Source organism: Sciurus vulgaris (assembly GCF_902686455.1).
Source record: "Sciurus vulgaris genome assembly, chromosome: 1".
Taxonomy (NCBI): domain Eukaryota; kingdom Metazoa; phylum Chordata; class Mammalia; order Rodentia; family Sciuridae; genus Sciurus; species Sciurus vulgaris.
Window position 1 is genome coordinate 195,852,408 of NC_136461.1, and position 21,478 is coordinate 195,873,885.

The following is a 21,478-nucleotide window of genomic DNA, read 5'->3' on the forward strand; positions in this document are numbered from 1 at the left end:
GTAGAAGCCATTTCTACTGATGCTTTCACTCTTTTGCCTTTACCTGCTCTTCAGTGTGGAACATGTGCTCCTCCAGAAATCTGAGGACTCTATCTCCTCCATTAAATCAGACTATTAATTCTTTAATAAACTAAATGTATAGAAACATTGCAATAATAAGACTAGTAATTTGTAACCTAGAGTTTAGGAGTAAGTTGCTTCTCCTGGCCTTTCCCTGCTAAGTTATTTAGGGCATATTTTTTTTAAGAATAGGGCTATTCTTGTATAACAATTTCAGAAGACTTAATATTGATAATCTAACATTCACATTTCAGTTTGTCAGCTGATATAGTGTTAACGTCCTTTGTAGCATTTTCTACCCGCTCAAGTTCAAGATCTAGTTTAGTACCAAATAATACATATGTAGTTGTCATGTCTCTTTGATCTCTTCATTCTACACTGAACACAGCCTTTACCTTTTATGACATTTCTATGTTTAGGGAATACTGTTCCACTTTTGGTTTTCCTGAAGAGTTTCATTTTGGGTGGGGCATGATTTCTCATGAATAGATTGAGTTTTAGGAATTCCTGTCTAGAGTACTACATAAGTGATACTGGGTGTTTCTAAGGATGTGATGTTTAAAGGTGCATGATATCCTTTTGCCTGTCATTGATGATGTGTTTTTATTACATAGTTATCATGTTGTTTGAGTTATGTATCATTAACTAATTTTTTTCCCACAACTAATTAAGCAGTCTGTGAGGAGGTACTTTTAAGACCATACAAACATCCAACTCATTAGTATTTCCCCCTAGATTTAGCATCCAGTGATGGTTCTTGCCTGAATTATAATGGTTGCAAATTGATATTTTTTCCCCAACTTCAGCACTTTCTCTATATCTAACAGCTGAAATTAGTCATTCTCTTATATTCTTAGTGTGGATTTATTCCTATAATTAGTTATTGCTGTCTCTTAGTTATTTTTGTAGTCCAGTTGGTTAGATTTTGTCAGTGGGAATCCCTTCAAACTGGATCCTGTCTCCTTGTGACTTGCCTCCTTTTTTGGGGGTGGGGGCATTTCCTTTATGTCAAAACGAGATTTGGTCTTATCTTTTACTTATTCTGCACAGCTTTGGATTTGGTCATTTCTCTTGGGAGCACAGTTTCTTTTCCTGGGGAATAGTATTAGAGATCAGGATCCTGATGATGGTTATGCTCAGTGGCCCTTTTCACTAGGTCATATTTTTTTAAAGATGCATTCTTGCTTGAGCGGGGAGATAGTGCACTGATCTGCAATGTCTTTCAACCTTCTCATTTTAGAGAGCAGTAGGATTTGGTGTTTTCTAAAGGATTAACAACAGGAACACTGAATCCATGCTTTATGGACCAGTGGTCTATGGCACAGATTTCTAAATGGGGAATGCTTGTCCTTGTGCTAAAATCAGAACTAACTGTGATTCTCTTTGTAGAACTTAGAAATTGAGAGAGAGGGGGACACAGCTTCCCTTGGCACTTAGGTTGTCGCAATATGCCAGATAGTGACTGGGATATTAGGGGAAAACAAGCTTGTTTTGTTAAAGTAGAAGACAGACCAAAGAAGCATCATTAGACAGCTATCTTTCTAGACCACAGAATAAAAACTTTATATCTCAAAGTATCCTGATGGTCTCCTTGGAAATTTGGTACTTCTTAAGATAGAGGTATTTTACCTTTAATTTTCTTTTTTTTGGTACCAGGAATTAAACCCAGGGGTGCTTAAAGGCAATTATCAATAATTTATCTTCAATATTTTCATTTCACGTGATTGTTTTATTCTCTGTATGTGCTTAATCATAATTCAGGTTTTCCCTTGGATCTCTTACGCTGTGAAAGCCTCCTTGGTTTGGACCCTGCCACTTGCAGCAGAGTTTTAAACAAAAATTATACCCTGCTTGTTTCCATGGCTCCTCTCACCAATGAAATCCGGCCCATCAGCAGCTGTACCCCTCAGGTAAATCCCTACGTGGAAGATGCACTTGGTAGTACCATCATTTCATTAAGAAAATAAAATTGTTATTTCCTTAATGTTCAGTTTGCAGATACCAAATGTTAAAAGTACTGACTCAAAAAGCTCTTTTATATTTTATACTATTTTATGTTTAATTTATGAAGTCCAGTTGGTATGTTTAATTGATGTATCATCTAGTGACTTGTGATACATTAGATTAAAATTTATTCCTGTACAGAATATTTTAAAGAGAATATTTGGGGTGCTCTAAGAAGAGAGTCTGGATCATTTTGAAGGGTATGATAAGTTTAATTAGGAAAAATCAGATGTTTTAGAAGGGGAACCGTGGTGCTAAATTGGCCAGAGATGGTACTCGAAAGGTAGAACTCTAAATATTCTGCTAACTACAGAAATTTATATGTGAAAACTAATTTCGGTCTTTTACTTTTTAAAAATAAATCAATTGTATCTAGCTAGGAAGTTGTGAACTATTCCATTTTCAGAGTGGAGCTCATGTTGCTGTTCTTCAGTGCTACAGCCTATCAGATTTCCTAGGTGTGCAGAGTTTAATAGTATGGAAGAAAAGGGTTCTCGTGTTTTTATTGCCTATGTGCTAGCTGTTGCATTGAGCACCTAGCTCCCCTCCAAATTTTTTTTCTGTATTTAAGAGGAATGTTTCTGAGTTTCTATTTAACCAATTTTGTGTAATTCCTTAAACTTTCCCCTTCCCATTTTATTCTTTAACTCAACCAGTATGTGTAGTAGAAATCTGTTCTTGTCTGGATAAATGGGAAGATGGAAAAAGAGAAGGTAGTCCCTTTATTGAAAAATTGTATGTGGTTAATGAAAACAGTAGTTAATACATTATTAATGTGGAGCTGACTATATGCCAGGTACTGTTGTAAGCCTTTTTGAATAAACTTGCAACATATTCATAATGTAGATATTTTGTTGCTCTTTTATAGACTGAGCAATATGAAGCACAGAGAGCATAAGTAACTGTACAGTGATATGACTGAAGGGGTGAAGCCCAGATTCAGACCTAGGCAGTCCAGTATCTTAACGGCAGGGAAATGTTGTGCCTCCTTAATTACAATATAAAGCAAAACTATTTTAGTTGAACACTTAACATTCACTTTCAAAACAACAATGGCAATTAAAATTTACATGAGGCATTTGCTGTTTATAAGACTATTATACTTGATCACTTGTGAGATTTGGTTTCTTTAGATAATTACTACAACGTGAGCTTACTTATTTTATGATTGTAGCATATTGGACCAGCTATCCCAGAGGTCAGTTCTGTCTGGTTTAAACTGTACATTTACTTTGTCACTGGACAAGGACCACCATCTCTATTACTGTCCAAAGGTACAAGACTTCGAAAACTGCCAGATATATTCCAGGTGTGTATGTGAGGGTTTTTCTTATTTAAAAATTTTAAGGATAGAAATTGGTAAGCAGTATTATAGATAATTAAATTTTTTTAAATTTATAAATGCCTTCTATCTTTTATTCATTTTTTTCCAATAGGGTTATGATCGATTACTTATAACGTCTTGGGGTCACGATCCTGGGGTAGTTCCTACGTCAAATGTACTCACCATGTTGAATGATGCTTTAACACATTCTGCAGTTTTAATTCAGGTACACTTACCTCATTTGAGAAAATTAATTATGCATTTTTATTATAAAGATCTTAATTTGTCTAGCTTTCTACTGAGTTGCAGTCAGACATCAGTAATTCAGATTTATAAAGTTGAAACATAGGGAATCATATATCCAGGTTTTAGTCCTGGTCCTTTGACAGTTTTGAAGTTAGAGTCAGGTTTGAATTTTAGCTTCACCTTTTGCTACCTCTGTGGCCAGTATCATTTTTTTAAATAATAGCTTTATGGAGGTATAATTCACCTACTGTATAATCTATGAATTTAAATTATACAATTCAGTGGTTTTTAGTATATTTGCAGATATATACAGTTGTTAACATACTCAGTTTTAGACATTTTCATCATCTTAAAAGTAAACCTTATACTGTTTAGTTATCATTCTCATATTTTCCCCCTGACTTCTCAGTAACCCTTCTGTTTCTATAGATTTGCCTATTCTGAGTGTACATGTACATAGACTCATATTTGTGTTTTGAGTGTGTGTGTGTGTATTTGTGTGTGAAAGAGACAGACACTTTGATTTAGCATGGTGTTTTCAAAGTTCATTATGTTAAAGCATGTATCAGTACTTTGTTCCTTTTTATGACTAAATTATATTCCATTGTATGAATGTACTACATTGATGGTTAGTTGGATTGTTCCCATCTTTTGGCTGTTATGAGTAGTGCTGTTAGACTAATTTGTGTACACGTTTTATATGGACATGTGTTTCGTTTCTCTTGGAGTGGAATTGCTGGATCATATGTTAATTCTTTGCTTATTAGCCATTTAAGGAACTGCCAGAACAGACTGAGCAGTGTCTGTTCCAATTTGCATTCCTACCATCACTTGATATTATCTGATTGTTTGGTCATAGCCACCATAGGGAGTGTGAAGTGGCATATCATTGTAGTTTTGATTTGCCATTCCCTGATGACTAATAACATCAAACCTCTTTTCATGTACTTCTTGGACTATGTGACATTTTGGTAATACTCCTTATGTTTTGTTTCCTGTCTATAAAATAGATGGCAGTATCTACTGTTTAATAACAAAAAATAATAATAGCAGCTAGTAATGAGGTGGGAAATGTACACTCAGAGTTGTTGAGAGAATGAAATGAGAATATGCATATGAAGTATGTAGTGTACCTTCTCCTATATGATAGGTTCTTTTTTGTGATATTTTTTGATAGGTTCTTAATAGAGATCTCACTCATTATTTCAGCTAGCAGCTGAATGTGCTGAAGTCCGTACTAATTAATATGAATATGCAAATGAGATATCTTTTCCATCTTCAGCAATTTAAGTCTAGTGGGAAAAGTTGAATGATATGTTTTAGTTTTTACTTTGTGCTGAATAGAATTATCTCCATTGTTTAAAGGGAAGTACCTAATCCAGCCTTGGGAATTGGGGGCTAAACTCCTTAGAGAAAGCGAGAGTCAGGTAAGTATAAGAGGAGGATTTAAGAGAGCCAGGCTGGGCAGAGGGGTCAGCATGAATAAATCTTTCAGCAGGAAGGTTTTTTTTTTCATTGTTATTTCCCTAAGTACTAACATAGCGCTTGACTCTCAGTAGTTGCTTAATTAATGTTTGATAAACAAGTGAATAGTAATATAAAGTGGCATAACATACGCTGGAGTCTGCAAGTTGTTTGGTAGTTTTGAGAGGTGGATTGGAGCGTTTGGGGATCATGAACAGAAATAAGTCTGGAGAAGCAGGCAGGCCCTGGAGTATAGTGTATCTTGAATGTCCTGCTATTGAGCTTAGATTTTAGCCTATAGATTGGTGGCAGCACTTAAGAAGCAAGGATTAACATGGTCAAGTGTATTTTAGGAATCAGCCTGGGGACCATACTGGGAATTGATGGGCAGGGTGAAGACACCTGAAGCAAGAGGACAACTAGGGTGGTGTGTAGTACTTTAGCTAAGGGGTTAAGTCACAGAAGTGGTAAGAAGAGAAAAGAAATAATGGATTTAAGAACTACTACAAACAAATAGAATTGAGCAGATGTCTGAGAAAGCTGTGGGAAGAGGAGGAGCGGCCCTGGTGGTTAGTCTTGCGAAGATACAGAGTGCTGCTGATGCCACTATTCAAGAGGATGTAGGAGAAAGAGCTGGCTTATTGGAATTTAAAACATATTACAAGTTAAGATTTTGATTGAAATTGCCATTTTATTTTGGGGCATGTTGAGTATAAACTGCCTATTCAGGCAGTAGAGAGGCATTTAGGAATGTTCTGAAATTCAAACAAGGTTGGACAAGGGGAATGTCCTAAGTGTCCATGTCTGCACAGAGGTGGTAATTGAACCCCCAAGAGGATGAAATTAGCCAGGGAAAACATTTGGTAGGAGTGGTGGTGAGAGAGAACATAATGGAACTGACTGGACGTGATCAAGTCAAACGGCCTAAATTCACATCTTGACTCTACCACTTACTAGTCATTATGAGCCAGTTAAATAACTTCCCTGAACTTGAGTGTCTTTACTTGTCACCTGGAGATAACAAAGTCCAAATCTGTAGTAGTTCTTAAGTCTGTTATTTCTTTTCTCTTCTTACCACTTCTGTGACCTAATTCCTTAGCTAGACTGCTGCACACCACCCTAGTTTGCCCTCTTGCTTCAGGTGTCTGCCCTGCCCATCCATTCCCAGTATGGTCCCCAGGCTGAGGTGGATAATTGACTCAATGCTTAGTGTGGCACTTAGCACATAGGCAGATCTCACAGATGTTGACTGTGGTGGTACTGGCAATGGAGGTGGAGTGAGGGGGCAGTGGTGACCCATTACTCTTTTCTGTCACTCTTGATCAGTCATTCACTTCTTTGAGCCTCAGTTTTTACCTGTAAAACAATGGGTGAGATTGCCAAGGTCTGTTCTATAGGCAGTTTTCAGTAAGTCAAGCAAGTTAACTTTTTTGGTATGGAAAAACATGGATAGAAAAACAACTAAATAAGTAGATGGCACCTGTTTTTAAAGTGTTTTTTAAAGAATTGTATTTTTGTTTAAAAAAAAGAATACCTCCTTTATTATATTTTACAGAAAATTTTCACCTTTTTGTAATTTTTAAAATATTACAAATTTTTTAATTAAAATCATGATTTTATTGCAGCCATCCAGTTTAGGACTAAATCATATATCTTTTAATAGGATACAAAAGTACTGTCAAATATATTCAAACTGCTAAAATGAGTATGCTTTCTCTCGTTTATACCAGGGATTCATGAATTTGAGAAATTAAATTTAAAGTAAAACTTTAAAACAAAATTAAAATGAACAGTTATTGAATGTGATGGATGAAACTAAATTACAACATTGGAGTGGCATGGGTAGACTCAGACTTTTTTAAAGTTAATTTTTTAATTTAATTGTATATTCACATTCTTCAAAAATAAAATACTAGATGGGCATGGTGGCACATACCTGTAATTCCAGCGTCTCAGGAGGCTGAGGCATAAGGATCACAAGTTCAAAGCCAGCCTCAGCAACTTATCAACACCCTAAGCAACTTAGTGAGACCGTGTCTCAAAACAAAAAAATTAAAAGGACTGGGGATGTTACTCAGTGGTTAAGTGCCCCTGGGCTCAATACCTGGTACTAAAATAAATAAATAAATAGGGGCTGGAGTTGTGGCTCACTGGTGGAGTGCTTGCCTAGCATGTGTGGGGCACTGGGTTTGATCCTCAGCACCACATAAAAATGAATGAATAAAACAAAGGTCCATCAACACCTAAAAAAAATTAAATAAATAAATTGATTAATTAATTAATTTTAAAAATACTACTAAAGGGGTACAAAGTCCCTTTCCTTCTTGACCTGTCTACCCAGTTTGCACTCATCTATCCTTCATATGAGATAATCACATTTATTAGATTTTATTGCATTCTTTACGTAAATGTAGGCAGTTATACACCCATGTTCTTGCTTTTTCCATTTGCCAATTGGAAGCATTCCCTTTTTTAGTTCATAGAAGACTTTATTTTTTTTTTCTGCCGCATGAAAATTGTACCATAATTTATTTGAACAGTCGGTGACCATTTTGTTTTTAATTGTATGTAGTTATATTGTCATATCAGGTGTCTTTGGTTATATGCCATTTCAGGGTGGGTCTTTGAGTTCTGTTCCTGTCTGTGGTATGCCATGTGGCTGGAGATTCTTGCACTTCTCTTCAGTGTTGTGCACTTTACCTCATTCACTCCTCACTTGGTTCACATCTACCTGATTTATCTGTTAATAAGCCTCTATTTTTTTCATGTGCTCAATTTGAGGAATATTGCCCTATATGTTCACATACATATAAGATTGTCATTGTTGTCTGTAGAAAAATTAAAAAAAAATCATTGAAAGCATTCTGATGGAGTATTTATGTGGAAAATAGCATTAGAGGTCACAATCTTATTTATTGTTTGCGTATCAATGATTAGAAGTATAGGTTTCTTGTACACTTTTCAACTCTTGTTTCCTTATGTTTAGGGACATGGTTTGCATGGGATAGGAGAAACTGTCCATATACCGTTTCCATTTGATGAAACAGAACTGCAAGGAGGTATTCTTTGAATTGTATCCATTTGACTTTATCCTTAATCATGTCAACTGTTTGATGGAAAACTTGACAGGAAGTTAATTCTTAGCATTTTTAAGTTCTAGATTTTTACCATTTTGCTATTTAAGCATATTGGAAAAAGTAGCTTTTTTGTTATTTGCTTTTTCCCCATGGAACTGATAGATGAATACCCATTTAATATCTTTGAAAGAATATTAGTTTGTCTTGGAAATGATGAGAGTAAGTAGATATTTGTCTAGATGGAAGATTTTCTGTATGTTTAGCCTTTTAGTTTCCTTCAAGAGGTTGTTTAAAGGTTGAGGGAGAAGCCAGAATAGAGGACTATTTTGTGCTTAGGAAGTTCATATTTTTCCCCATATGTTTGATACATTCTTTTTCAGAGACTATTCAAATTATTCAAGGCAGTTTCCAATGTCATTGGAAATCCATCTGTGTGTACACACAACATACACTTATGGAGTGCTGCTAGAATTTTAATGGTAATCATAAAAAAATTTAGATAGTTTGAAAATGAATGTTAATGAACATTTGTATGAATTTATAGTATGCAGAGCACATGCATATATTTCTTGTTTTAATATTCGTTTTTGCTATTAAATTTTAGTTTGCCAGTAGAAGGGATTTGAGTGGATGCAGGGTTTGTGCTGGGTTGAGCTAGTGAGAAATAAGGGAGGAGGCTTTGTTTACTATCATCTCTAGACTTAGATATGAGGTACAGTACATTTGATGAAAGATGCTCAAAAAATTTCTGTAAAAACAAATTCATTTGTCCTCTTATAATATAGAAGATAACTTTCCTCTGTTGAATATTAAGAAATGGTATGCAATTGTCCTTTGGTAGCTGTGAAAGATTGGTTCCAAGAATCTACCCCCTCCAAAGGATATCAAAGTCTGCAGATCCTCAGGTCCCTTATATAAGATGTTTATAACTGACACACATCTCCCAGCATACTCTCTCGATTACTTATACTACCTAATATGTTGTAGATGCTATATAAATAGTTGTTAGACTGTTTTTAAAAGAATAATGACAAGGAAAAAAAGTCTATTCAGTATAGATACAGCTTTATTTTTCCCCAGATATTTTTGAATCTGTGGTTGCAGAACTCTCAGATACAGAGGGTCAGCTGTATTCAAAAGAAAAGTTCTACGTGATTAAACCTTACACATATTTAAATAGCACTTCTTTTTCCTCCTTCATGTACAACTGTTATATTGTAATCTGTTTTTCAGATTCTTAAAGCCATATTACATGGCTTTTAGAGAATAGTGAATAGTTGAAATAATTGAACTTATATTAATAGAACTTAATGTTCTTCCACAGTTAGCCACCACTTACCCTCCCACTTCTCCAAAGCAGGGGAAAGGAAGGAGAATTTTGTTTTCCTTTTTATATGTTATCATGTTTGAAATTAAGATGCTTTCTTCTGCTTGTTGTGAGTAAATATGTACAAAACCTGGAAAATAGAGATTTCTTTCTCAAAATAGTCTTATTCAGAAATGAATACTTGTCTGCATCTAACTTTTCTACTTAATCTGTACTACTTCATAAATTCTAAGAAAAAAATAATTGTTTACCTGAAGCTACAGGATAGTGACATACAGGACAGTAACAAGAGGATCTTAAGTTTTATAAAATCTTAATAACTGCTGGGGCTATAGCTCAGTGGTAGAGTGCTTGCCTAGTGTGTACAAGGCCTTGGATTCAAACCCCACCACTGAAATATTAGTGAATAGAAATAAAAAGAAATTTAAAATTTCAAGAACTGATTAATGGAAAATTATAGTGTGAATTTAAAGGAAAGGTATCTTCACAGTGGGATATAGAGCATCTTTCTCTTTTATTCATTCACATATTTATGAAAAGCTAATATATAAATAATTTATCAGACATGGTTTCAAATATGATTTTTAGTATCAATTTCAATAACTATTCAGATTTTTAAAAAACATAATTTATACTTACTACATTTCCTGATTAAAGCCCTCCAAGTATTCGAAGCAGAATAGAACTACAAAGAGAATTTTTGCTTGCTTAGCAGGTGATTTGTTTTGCTATGGTTAATGTCTCTAGAAGACTGTAAATATATATGAGAAGTTTTTTTTGCACTTATATATATTTCTTTGTTGGATTCAATCTTGATTGATTAAAGAATAAAAGTACGTCAAAGAATTATTTAGGAAAGAAAAGTATCTTTAAGTGTTTGGTGTTATGTAATAGAGCTGTTCACTAATGCAACATCATCTTTTTGTTCTTAGAATTTACTCGTGTCAATATGGGTGTTCATAAAGCATTACAAATATTAAGGAACAAAGTGGACTTGCAGCATTTCTGTGGATATATCACCATGTTGAATTCTTCTAGCCAACTTGCAAGTAGAAAACTCAGTGATGCTTCTGATGAGAGAGGTTAGCTAAGAATTGAATTTTTTAAATAACTGGTTTTAACACAATCTTAATATATAAAAAGCAGCAGACCTTTGTGGGAATGTTGAATTAGTCAATGATATTCTGGGTTATTTCAACAAATGTCAGTTGTTTAAATGGAGCAAACACCAAGGTGCATAATTTAAAAAGTGATGACCTCACACTGGGACTGTGGCTCAGTTGCAGAGTGATCGCCTAGCATGTGTGAGGCACTGGGTTTGATCGGTAGCACCACATAAAAATAAACAAAATAAAGGTGTGCTGTCTATCTGCAACTACAAAAATATATTTTTTTAAAAAATGGTGATATCAGGTTGGAATACTGAGTGGCTATTTAACCCTTTACTGTCACATCTGTGTTTATAGGCTTTGAATTAAAGTTAGCCTCAGTATTGATGGTTTTGGAACTCAAGTCATTTTGTTAAAAACATTTAAAAAATAGACTTAGTAGTTAGTTTCCAAGTTCTGTGAATCAGATTTTAGAAGTGTCTCTTACATTCATTTCTTTCCCTTTCCTTTTTTAATTCTCTGCAATTGCCAATCTAGTCTGGTTCTTGATACCTTAAACCTGTATTGCACCATTTCCTTGCTTAGCCTTTCTGTCCTTTTTATATCTCCAATCCGTCCTGCATATTAACACCAGCTTATTATGCCATATTCTCTTTTTAATCTAAAAATCCATTTTCAAATCACCTTCTCCTGCTTACTAGTTGTTTTTATGTTTTTATAATATTGGCTTGAATCTGGTTTGGTTGCCGTGGTGCCAGCTCTAGGCCATTGACTCTGCATGACCTTTCAATTCAAGTGTCTGTCATGGTTGACCCTATTCCATTTAGTTTGAAATCTTGAGAAAATGTGATTGATTGCTACTCATCCAGTGGATTGAATTGTCTCCCTTTGAGTTAGTTCTCCACTCCTGGTTCATTATCTTTTGCCAGAGGAGTTGAGATGCTTTCAACAGTTGATTGCCAAATGTTGCAGGGGCATTTTCCAGAGAAGAGGGCTTAGTCACTTCTGAGCTGTTGTTTTTTATGTCAGTCATTTCACAAAACATGTAAGCAATAAATGCCTGTTTAAAAGCTGGAGATCATATTTTTAAGGAGTAAGAGAGAAGTTAAAATACTAATGGGGGACTGCTTAGAGGGCTGGGAGGAGTCAGAGAAGGCATATCTCAGCCCATTGAGCTAGCAGGGAAGACCTGTTAAATGAGAAGGGACATTTGGAACTGAACTTTGAGAAAGGGGAGTAAACAAGAAGATGGTTGCTTTTTTTTTGAGGGTGGCAGAGGGAATTATAAAAACCACTTTAATTTGGCCAGAAGAAAAGATTTGGAGAATAGAGAATTAGGTCAGATGTAGGAGGATCTATAAACTAAAAGATGTGGGGAGGGCTGGGATTGTGACTCATTGTTAGAGCGCTCACCTAGTGTGTGTGAGGCACTGGTTTTGATCCTCAGCATCACATAAAAATAAATAAGTAAAGGTATTGTGTCCAATTTATTTTTAAAAAATAAAAATAAAAAAAAGATGTGGGGAATCTAAAAAAGAATTTCGAAGAGGACTAATGTAATCAGGAATGGAAAATGACTTTAAAAGTGACCTAAGTGAAAATCTTAACTTGCGTTCTGCGTTTTGAATTTTAATTTCTTTAGTCCAGGGTTTCTTACCCTTGGCATCAATTACATTTTGAGCTGGACAGTTCTTTGAGGTGGGTGTTGTACATGGTGGATGTTTAACATTCATGGGTATCTACAGCATTGTTCCCACTGGGGCTGGCCAGGCTTGGCTCCAGACATTGACATTTTGCAGTGTACCCTTGCTTTAGAACCACGACATTAGACCAGTGATTCTTCATTCTTTCCCATCACAGTGTCTATTGCCTGAAGTCTTCTTTATGTTACGACTGATTTATTGACAACTTCTGCTTACTACTAGAATCTTAATATTGTGTATGGCCTTTAATTATAGGAGAACCTGATTTGGCTTCTGGCTCAGATGTAAATGGGAGTACAGAGTCATTTGAAATGGTTATTGAGGAAGCAACTATGGATTCAGCAGTGAAACAAAACACTGGTAAGTTGTCAGAAATTCTTTATTACACTAATTTTTAATAATTCTTTTATTGGACTGATATCAGAGGCTCAAATTTTCCGTTGAGTCATTTGAATACTATTCATCTGTTCTTATTATCCACAGTGGACTTTTTAATATGAATCTTCTAAGAAACATTTTTATATACTTAGAATAATAACTTAAGTACTATAAAATTGTGACCTGAGAATAGTGACTTTGATTTCATTATTCTTATGGTAAATATCTTGTTTCATTTTCTCTTGCAGTTATCTTGTAATACCCTTTATGAGGCAAAAGACTCCTTCGAACATTTGATGAAAGTGTTGTGCCTTCTCCCTAGATACATATACACACTCAAAAAAGACATGCTCTTCTGTTTCAGAGATTAATTAGTCTCTTTGAGTCCCTGTCCCTTGGCAAGCCCTTGCTGCATATCACTGGGTGGGAGGAACCTAGGGACCTCAAGTTAAGGAGCTGCTGTTGTTGCTTATACAGTACATATCAGTATGTGTGGTGTTCAGGATAAGTTTTGTGTCCTTTTTTAGGTGCCACAACAGAAGCAGATTGGGTTCCTCTTGAGTTGTGCTTTGGAATTCCACTGTTCAGTTCTGAATTAAACCGTAAAGTGTGTAGGAAGATTGCCACACATGGTCTCTGTAGAAAAGAAAGGTGAGGGCATGTAGTCACTGTCATACTTTCATCTACTTGATTTGAAACTGTTCTTCTATATAGTGTAGTAATTGCTCTATATATGTATTTATTGATTGAATAAAGACTGCTAGTTTAAAGATTTTGCTGTATTTTTCAAAATTAAGTTTCAGTATATCAGAAATTAGTCACAAGCAAACTTCTGCCATGTTTTGGTTAAGTGTATTTAGTACCTAGGTTTGGTGAGGGTGTGGTGAAAAGGGCATGCCTATAATGGAATGTGAATGTAGTTTTTTAAAAATATATAGATAAATATGTAGATGTCTTTAGGAAATTTATCTTGTGCATTTCTCTCAGCATATACAAACTCAAGTTATATTAATAATGATTGTCTTTTGTGGTGGAATTTTGACTTTGTAAAAAATTTTTTACTTTCTACCTTTTTTTGAAATGAGCATGTGTCTCCCCCTTCCCCCCCTTTCTAAGAGATGACACACAGGTTTTATCTCATTAAACTCTGAATTTTTGGGAGTGGCTGCTAGGAGGCAGTGCTGGAAGGGATAGCAGGAAAGAATACCACTGAGTCTGTTGTCATGATGGGTGGCTGGAAAAGTGATAGCCACAGATCACCATTTTATTTAGGAAAACAAAATTTGACAACAGTTTATTTAGATGGCTTAATGTAGCTTATATCAGAAAATTAAAAGTGCTCACCTGATAATTTCAATAGCTGCCCTCTGAAAATAACGTACATGAATAAAAAGTGGAAATACAAAATTTTAAAGATTTTCACCAATTTACAGATTTGAAGAATATTTCATGTGCGTGAGTTGCCATGTGTTAAATCTGTCAGGCCTTTTCCCAGATTGTCTTTTAAAATTACTTTGGAAATTTGAAGTTTGTGTCAGAGTCGGAAGTCCCTCAGTGTACCCAAGTCTTTATTTTCAAAATTTCTTTCACATAATATTTACATATGTCTAACAGTTTAATTTTGGTTATTGTTTTATTTCAAAGTGGCCTTTTTATACACTATTACTATCCTCATAGGCAAAAATGTTAGTGATGAAAATCACTGAAATTGTATTTAAAAATTTTTTAGTGATTAATTAGAAAGTATATATATACATAAATGCATTTAAATTGCTGAAATTATCTTGTGAGATTTAATTTGCCATTATATTTGTTTTGAACTTTTTCTTTCCTTTTTTTTCAGCCTTCAAAATCTTTTGCATTCCAGTAGAAAACTCTCTCTACAAGTACTTAACTTTGTTCACTCATTCCAGGTAACAAAAGTGATTTCCAAATGGCATTTATAACCAGATTTGGTGGTGCACACCTGTAGTCCCAGTGACTCGACAGGCTGAGGCAGGAGGATTGCAAGTTTGAGACCAGACTGGGGAACTTAGCAAGGCCCTCTTCTCAAATAGAAAGGTCTGGCATTGTAGTTTAGTTGTAAACTGCCCCTCGGTTCAGTCCCCAGAGCCAAAGCCACAAATAAAATAACAGCCAAATAAATGGTATGTGTATATAGCTCTATAGTATTTGAAGCACTTCCATGTTTGTTTTTGAGTTTCCACAGCAGCAAGACATGAAATAAGTACTGATTTCATTAATTTTGCTTTTTAAATGAAGATTCGGATATTCATGAAGTTCACTGACTTGCATATTTTATTGACCACATCTTCCTAAACTAAATCTTGCGTTGCTCTTTGCCAGTGCTAAGCATCTGTTGGGGACTGCACACCGTGCCAGGTGCTGGGTGGGATGAAATGTCTCTGTCTGTTGCAGCAGTAGAGGCCAGTGCTGTGGACCTTGTGTCTTCCCTTAGGAAGGAAAGGGCATTCTAAACTTGATTTACGGACAGATTTTTAGAGTAGAATATTTCTGTTCATAACATCTGATGTAGCTTAGGAAATCAGTATTTTGGAGTTTTATTTCATTCATTCATTTAGTCAATACTTGAGTTTACCCTATGCCAGAGCCTGTTTCAATAGTAGGGCAAAAGTGATGTGTTAGACTCTAATGGAGAATGCAGTGTTGTATGAGACAACAGTCAAACATTGAAATATGTAAAATTAATTATAGATTTGATAACTACTTTGAGGAGCCAGGCTAGGATAGACTATAAAGGTAGGCCTAATTTCAAGGGTGAGAAGTAATATATAAAATGAAATCTGTAGGGTGGAAAAGAGTATTCCAGGCAGAGCCTAGGAGATAGATAGGGCCTGTGTCAGGAAAGTACTCAGTGCATAGGAACAAAAGAAGACCAGAGTGGCAGAGACCTCATGAAGGAGGGCAGGTAGCAAGAGGAGAGCAGGGGGAGTGTGTGAAAGGATTTGTATTTTATGCGAAGTGCAAAGAGAAGTGATTAAAAGCTTTTAATCGAGGGAGAGACATTATTTCTGTTTCAATGTTGTAAAATACATGTTATCATTGGAAAGTCACAAGGGTAGAAGCAGGATCCATTCAGAGGCCATTGTAATCTCCCAAGAGATGCTGACAGCTGAGCACTCTTTTCACTAAACCAAAGCAAACCAAACCAAACCAATTTTAGATGTAACTCTAATAAGGGGTTGTTTGTTATGTGTGTATACTATTGTACCAATAAATTAAGTATATTGTAGAATACACAGAAGAGAAATTTTATAAGGATGACATAAATAGGTGGATAAGTTCCAAAATTCTCTTAGCACTGTACTTCACTCCAGGGACCACTGGCCTTGGCAGTGGTGAATGAATAAACTAATTTGGGATATACTCTGGAGATAGACTGGCAAAACTTGATGATGAATTAAATGTGAGAAAAAGACAAGATGTGGAGGAAGACAGGGATCAAGAACAATTCTTGTATTTCTTGATTAGCTAGATGTGCAAAGTGAGGAAGACTGGGGAGAAGAGGTGGGAGAACTTGGAGAGTTCAATTATGGACATGGTCAGTGCGGAATACACGGGAGATAGCTGAGGACACAGGTCAGTTAGATGGAGGGCTGGGAGCAGAGTGTATCAGTCTAAGAAACCTGGGTGTGTGTGTATTGTTCTGGTGCTTAGTGCTGTAACAGGTTTTAGGGGTGATTTCCTACTAGGTGATACCTTAAGGTAGGTCCAGTCTTCCAAAAATTAACCTCTTCTTATCCCAGTCTCATAGCATGTTATTTCAGTTTATTTCAAAGCATTTATTATAGTCTGACTTGTACTTTGATTTTTATGTAGATTAATACCTGCCATTTATTATTTTGGGCTTGCAAGGTAGATCTTTCAATCTCCTGTAGTGCTTTATAGTCTATGAATAGTTCTTGGGTAATCAGGCTCCTTATTTCTCATTAGTTATAATTAAATGGTTTTAATTTGGTAAGTGGTTTTGGTGAAATTGAATGTGGGCTATTTCTCTTGTTTCTTGGTCTTTTAGGAAGGTGCTTCAACACTGGATATCCACACAGAGCCCAGTTTTTCAAGTCTGCTTTCACAGTCATCCTATGTGGATATGGGAGTTCCACTGCCTGCAAAAAACTTAATATTTAAAGATGGCATCTTATCAGAATGGAGTGGACGGTCACCTTCCTCACTTCTTATTGCTAATCTTCATTTGCAGTAATTTGATTACACTATTTGTTGCCCACACTTCCTGCCTTTTTTCTTTCTTACTGTTAGCTTTATAGTGTCAGCCACTAAAAAGCATCCTGCTGCTACAGTGCAATTCTTGCTTAACTGATATTAAAACTGGGGAACATGTTCATGTTTTCTGACATGTTGTTCATTATTGCACATTTTATTGCAACAAAGTGCTTTTTAGCAGCCAGCACTGTATTTTTTACCTTGAGACAATCTGCATTTCTTTTATAATACTAATAATATACTTTATAGGCTTTATAATGACTGTTATGTTTATAAGCAGTCACTATGAATATTGCAATGGTAATTTTATATGTTAGTTTATCAGACATAAATCTTGTTTAATTTTATATTTTGTTACCTATACTTTAGGGGATCAAGGGAAGAGACAGAACTCTTCCTCTAAAAAGGCTTCTTGGTACTTAAAGTAGTGAAACTGTAAAACAGTAAACATCTGGTATTGAGAGGTGATATGATGGGGCATTTAGAATTCCTGTGGATGTTTGTAAATTATGTATATCAATTGGACATTGTTGAAGGTATGTAAGCAGAAGCTATGTATAACTTAACCTTGATTCATAAGGTCTTAGGCTGTGACTTTTCATTGACATCTCATGAGAAGCTTTGGAAAACATTCTATTTTTAAACAGTGTTTATATATGGACTTCTGTTGTCATTCACCTTGGGCTTTATATTTTCATAGAGTCTTTATGGAAAAATAGAATTTATTTTCCACTCATAGCTGAGATTGCTACATGTTTTCACCCTGATTTGTTTGTTTTGTTTTGTTTTGTAGCTTTACCAATGAATTTTTTAGAAATTGAATTTGATGTTTTCAAACCAAGGATTGTGAGTTTAGATTAGAAGTACATATGAGAAGCTTTAAGACTATGTCTTTGGATCAAAACACTTCAGTGATAAACCTATTGTGAAGGCATATTCTTAAGCAATTTGGATTTTTAAATTTCTGTTAATAGTTTTGGAGGAAATGAAAAGGAAAGTTGAATAATTTCAAAGTGTTTCTTGAGTCATTGATTCTTTAGCATCTCAAATGTTAATTAGAATAATTGGAATCACTTTTTAAAGATTTTTCAAGTTACCTTCCTTGGGAAGTTTGTGCAGTGTTATAGTTTAGCTTAGGCTTCTCTTATAGGATAATGCTTTGCTAGTTTAAAACTGTAACCAAACTAACTGGTTAAGCAGCATATATCTAAAACACTTAAAAAGTTAGAAAATTTGGGAATGTCATAACCAAACATTTTTGCTGGTGATTTTCGTTATTTATAGAACTGATATTTGTGTATTTAACATACTTCTGGAAATATATGCCTTTCTTAAAATTGTTAACCATGCATTTAATACCATGGCCTATCTATAGAGTTGAATATTTTGGACCAGATTACCTATCGCACAGTCCTGCTGTGTTTGGGGTAAATACGGTAATGTTTAATTTTCTACTTTGTTTTCTAGAAGGTAGGAACCACGTCTGTGTTTTGTGCGTCTATAAAAGGAAAACTACGTACTAATATTAAAATAATTTCTTATGACTGTGAATCACTCATTTATTTTTCCAATAATTGATATTGTACATTCCTAGTGCTGTTAGTTATATATGTATGTATGTATGTATGTATGTAACTTTTACAGTTTCAACTGAAAGTTGTATTTCTTTTGATCAGGGCTCTTTAATCTCATTTTAATGTGCTTTGTTTGAATTAACTGTAGTTATTTTATTTATTTTTGTGTTAACCATCTAAGCCAACTGTAATGATATGCACACTAATAAAAAATTGAACATTTGTAGTTGTTGACATTGAACCCAGTTGTTGCTGAGTCGAAAGCTTAAAATATGGGAGTGATTTGCTGCTATACTTCCTGTGAGAGATAATGGAGGGAGAAGTAGAACCTAATAATGATCATGAACTTCAGTGAAAGTACTCGAGAGGACACTGGGTCCACTCAGGTTTCTCGTGTTGAGTGAGGACAGTAATCATCTGATACCCAGCTGAAGACCTCTCATAATCTTTCAAAGGGAGAATTTGCATTTTTAGAGCTGTTAGCAAAATGTGAAATTCTGATGTTCCTGCTTTGCTGTCTTAATGTAGTTTTGTTTCATTTATACTTTGACTCATGTAAAGAAAGATACATCTCCTAAGTCTTACAAGTGTTGATCCAGTGTAACAACAACAAAAAGTTTTAAATAATACTTTGTCATTTGCCAAAGAAGATTCTTGGAAAATTTGTATCAATTTTTTTTTTTTTTTTCAAATGGTTGATTTCATTTGGCTTCATACCACCTCCCCTCTTTTCCTCTCCTGCCCTTTAAAGCATCATAAACCATGGCAAACATTCTTTAGAAACAACAAAAAGCGAATATCAAAAAGGGAATAGAATTTGGTAGGAGAAAAATTTCATATCTCCACTGGGTCTAAAGAAATGCAACTTTATATCACTTAGAAAAATGCTACTGTGTCATTTCCTTATCTTCTTTCCTTTTTAAAGTCTGTATCAGATGATTTTTTCGTTTTCTGGGGAAATACTGGTTTCTTTTACTTTGTTTTCTCTGCCATTCATGTTTCTTTTTTTATGTTCGGTGTTTCAGAAACAGTTTGTATTAAAAGATTTTAAAGTACCAAAACTGTAATAGTACAGTGGATTGTTTTCTGTTAATATTACACAGTGAAATGTATAAAATGTCAATTTGATTATTGACATATAACATGTTTACAAATAAACTGTGGTGTTGGTCAACTTGCTGTGAAGCTGTATACAATCTTCTGTAAGTTCCTTTCTTAAATATAGCCATGCTGTCTCAAAAACTTTATTTTGTACCAATTTCAGATGTTTTTTGTACCCTTCACTGAGCTTCCCCCAATATTAACACCTTAAGTAAATAACAGCACAGTTGTCAAAACTCAAAAAATTAACCTGGGCATTGAATAAGCTACAGACTTTATTGGGCTTTTACCAGTTTCTCCATTAATGTCAGTCTTCTGTTCCAGAATCCAGGCCAGGATGCCTTGTACCTAATTGGTCATCAGCCTCCTTTCTTCTAATATGTGACAGTTTCTTAGGAAGAGTACTGATGAGCTGCTTGGGTGGGGTGGGGGGGTTATTCCTCAGTGTGTTTTATCTGATGTTTTCTCATGACTAGGTTGAAGCTGTTCTATCAGGAAGGATCCAGCAAAAGTGATGCACTCTTCTCTGTATTTCATGTCAAGGGGAACAATGATGTTAATACGTGTTACTGCTGATGTTCCTTCATTGGTTAACATGGTGGCTCCTAGGTTTTTCCAAAAAGTTAACTATCCACACCCCCCACCCTTTGTATTCTATTCTTTGAAGACGGTCACTGAGTCAAGATGAAGGAAATCAACTCCCACTTCCTAGAGGGCGAAGTATTTACATATATTATTTAGAAAACCTCTTTAAAGAAAATGTGTTCCTCCCATTTTAAAATTATTTGATCACTTATATTGGTATGAGCATGGCTTTTTTAATTTTCTTTTTTTTTTTTTTTTTTTTTTGTCCTTTGGGTTTGGCAGATTGTTTCGGTTTTGGCCATGGGAGCTCTTTGAGGTTGGCACCTAAATTTTTTAAACATAATTCCCCCTTCACCCTCTGTTGTTTGTTTGTTTGTTCATTTTTAAACAACCATCATTCCTCCTTCTGGTACCAGCCCTAGAATTAGTGGCTTCTCCGAGGAGTTTTGGATCCCTTTATTGGAAACCTATTTAGAAACTAAAATCTGAGAAGTGGGTACTACGCTTCGTGCAGTTTCCCTGGCGCTGCTTCCAGGCCTTCTCAGTAAGTTTACGAGGAAGTAACAATAGATGTACTAGCACACATCTTGAGTTACAATTTCAAGATCTGTTTATCCAGATCTAAGTTAAGCATGAGGTTATGCTGACTATAATCCAGTACCTCAAGGCTCATTCTAACTTTACCTCTGCTTATTTGTTATTTCTTTGTCTGACAGTAAAGCTTGGCTCCTTTTAGCTACAATTTATATACTTACATGTCCAAGTCTAGTATACTTAAAAGTGATTTCAGAATACTTAAATTATGTCTCTGTGAGAAAGATGATGACCAAATACAGCATTTAATGTTCTTTCTTTTCTTTTTTTGTGGGGTGCAGGGGTCATTAACCTTACAGTGTCTGACCCAAACACCATTTTCCCAAGTAACTTGGTTTGATTCCTTTCATTCCCCACTCCTTTCATTGAGGTTTGTCACACATTTGTGAAACAGTTTCATTGGTTACACTGTGCATTCCATCTGAGATCCTGACAGTTGATTTTATTTATTATACAGTAAATTCATCTGTGTGGGCATTAACATGTGCTGAGTTGTGTCTAACACCCAAGTACAATATCACATAGTTTCTTTACAGTCACAGAACATTATCCTCATCCTAGAAAGTCCCCTTTGTACCCAACACCTCCCCCAACCCCTGGCAACCACTTACTTGTTTTCCCGTACTATTAACTTTGCCTTTTCCAGAATGTCTTATAAGTAGTGGAATTACACTGTATGTAGCCTTTTTG

At 35.1% G+C, this 21,478-nt stretch overlaps 1 protein-coding gene across 14 annotated transcripts in view; it reads left to right on the top strand.

The window, feature by feature from the left end:
- Positions 1–20,323, top strand: part of FAM91A1 (family with sequence similarity 91 member A1) — a 209,405-nt gene extending 189,082 nt beyond the window's left edge. For 7 of the 14 annotated variants that reach the window (XM_079144071.1, XM_079144074.1, XM_079144073.1 and 4 more), the window contains 9 exons: positions 1,822–1,970; positions 3,239–3,373; positions 3,501–3,614; positions 8,085–8,157; positions 10,435–10,584; positions 12,570–12,674; positions 13,220–13,343; positions 14,536–14,605; positions 16,729–20,322. In XM_079144071.1, coding sequence (XP_079000197.1) covers positions 1,822–1,970; positions 3,239–3,373; positions 3,501–3,614; positions 8,085–8,157; positions 10,435–10,584; positions 12,570–12,674; positions 13,220–13,343; positions 14,536–14,605; positions 16,729–16,914 — 1,106 coding nt within the window. In that variant the 3' untranslated portion in view covers positions 16,915–20,322. Of the gene's footprint in view, positions 1–1,821; positions 1,971–3,238; positions 3,374–3,500; positions 3,615–8,084; positions 8,158–10,434; positions 10,585–12,569; positions 12,675–13,219; positions 13,344–14,535; positions 14,606–16,728 lie in introns of all 14 variants that reach the window. The other 7 variants (XM_079144067.1, XM_079144065.1, XM_079144066.1 and 4 more) reach the window with 3 other exon arrangements.
- The last annotated feature ends 1,155 nt before the right edge of the window (positions 20,324–21,478 follow it).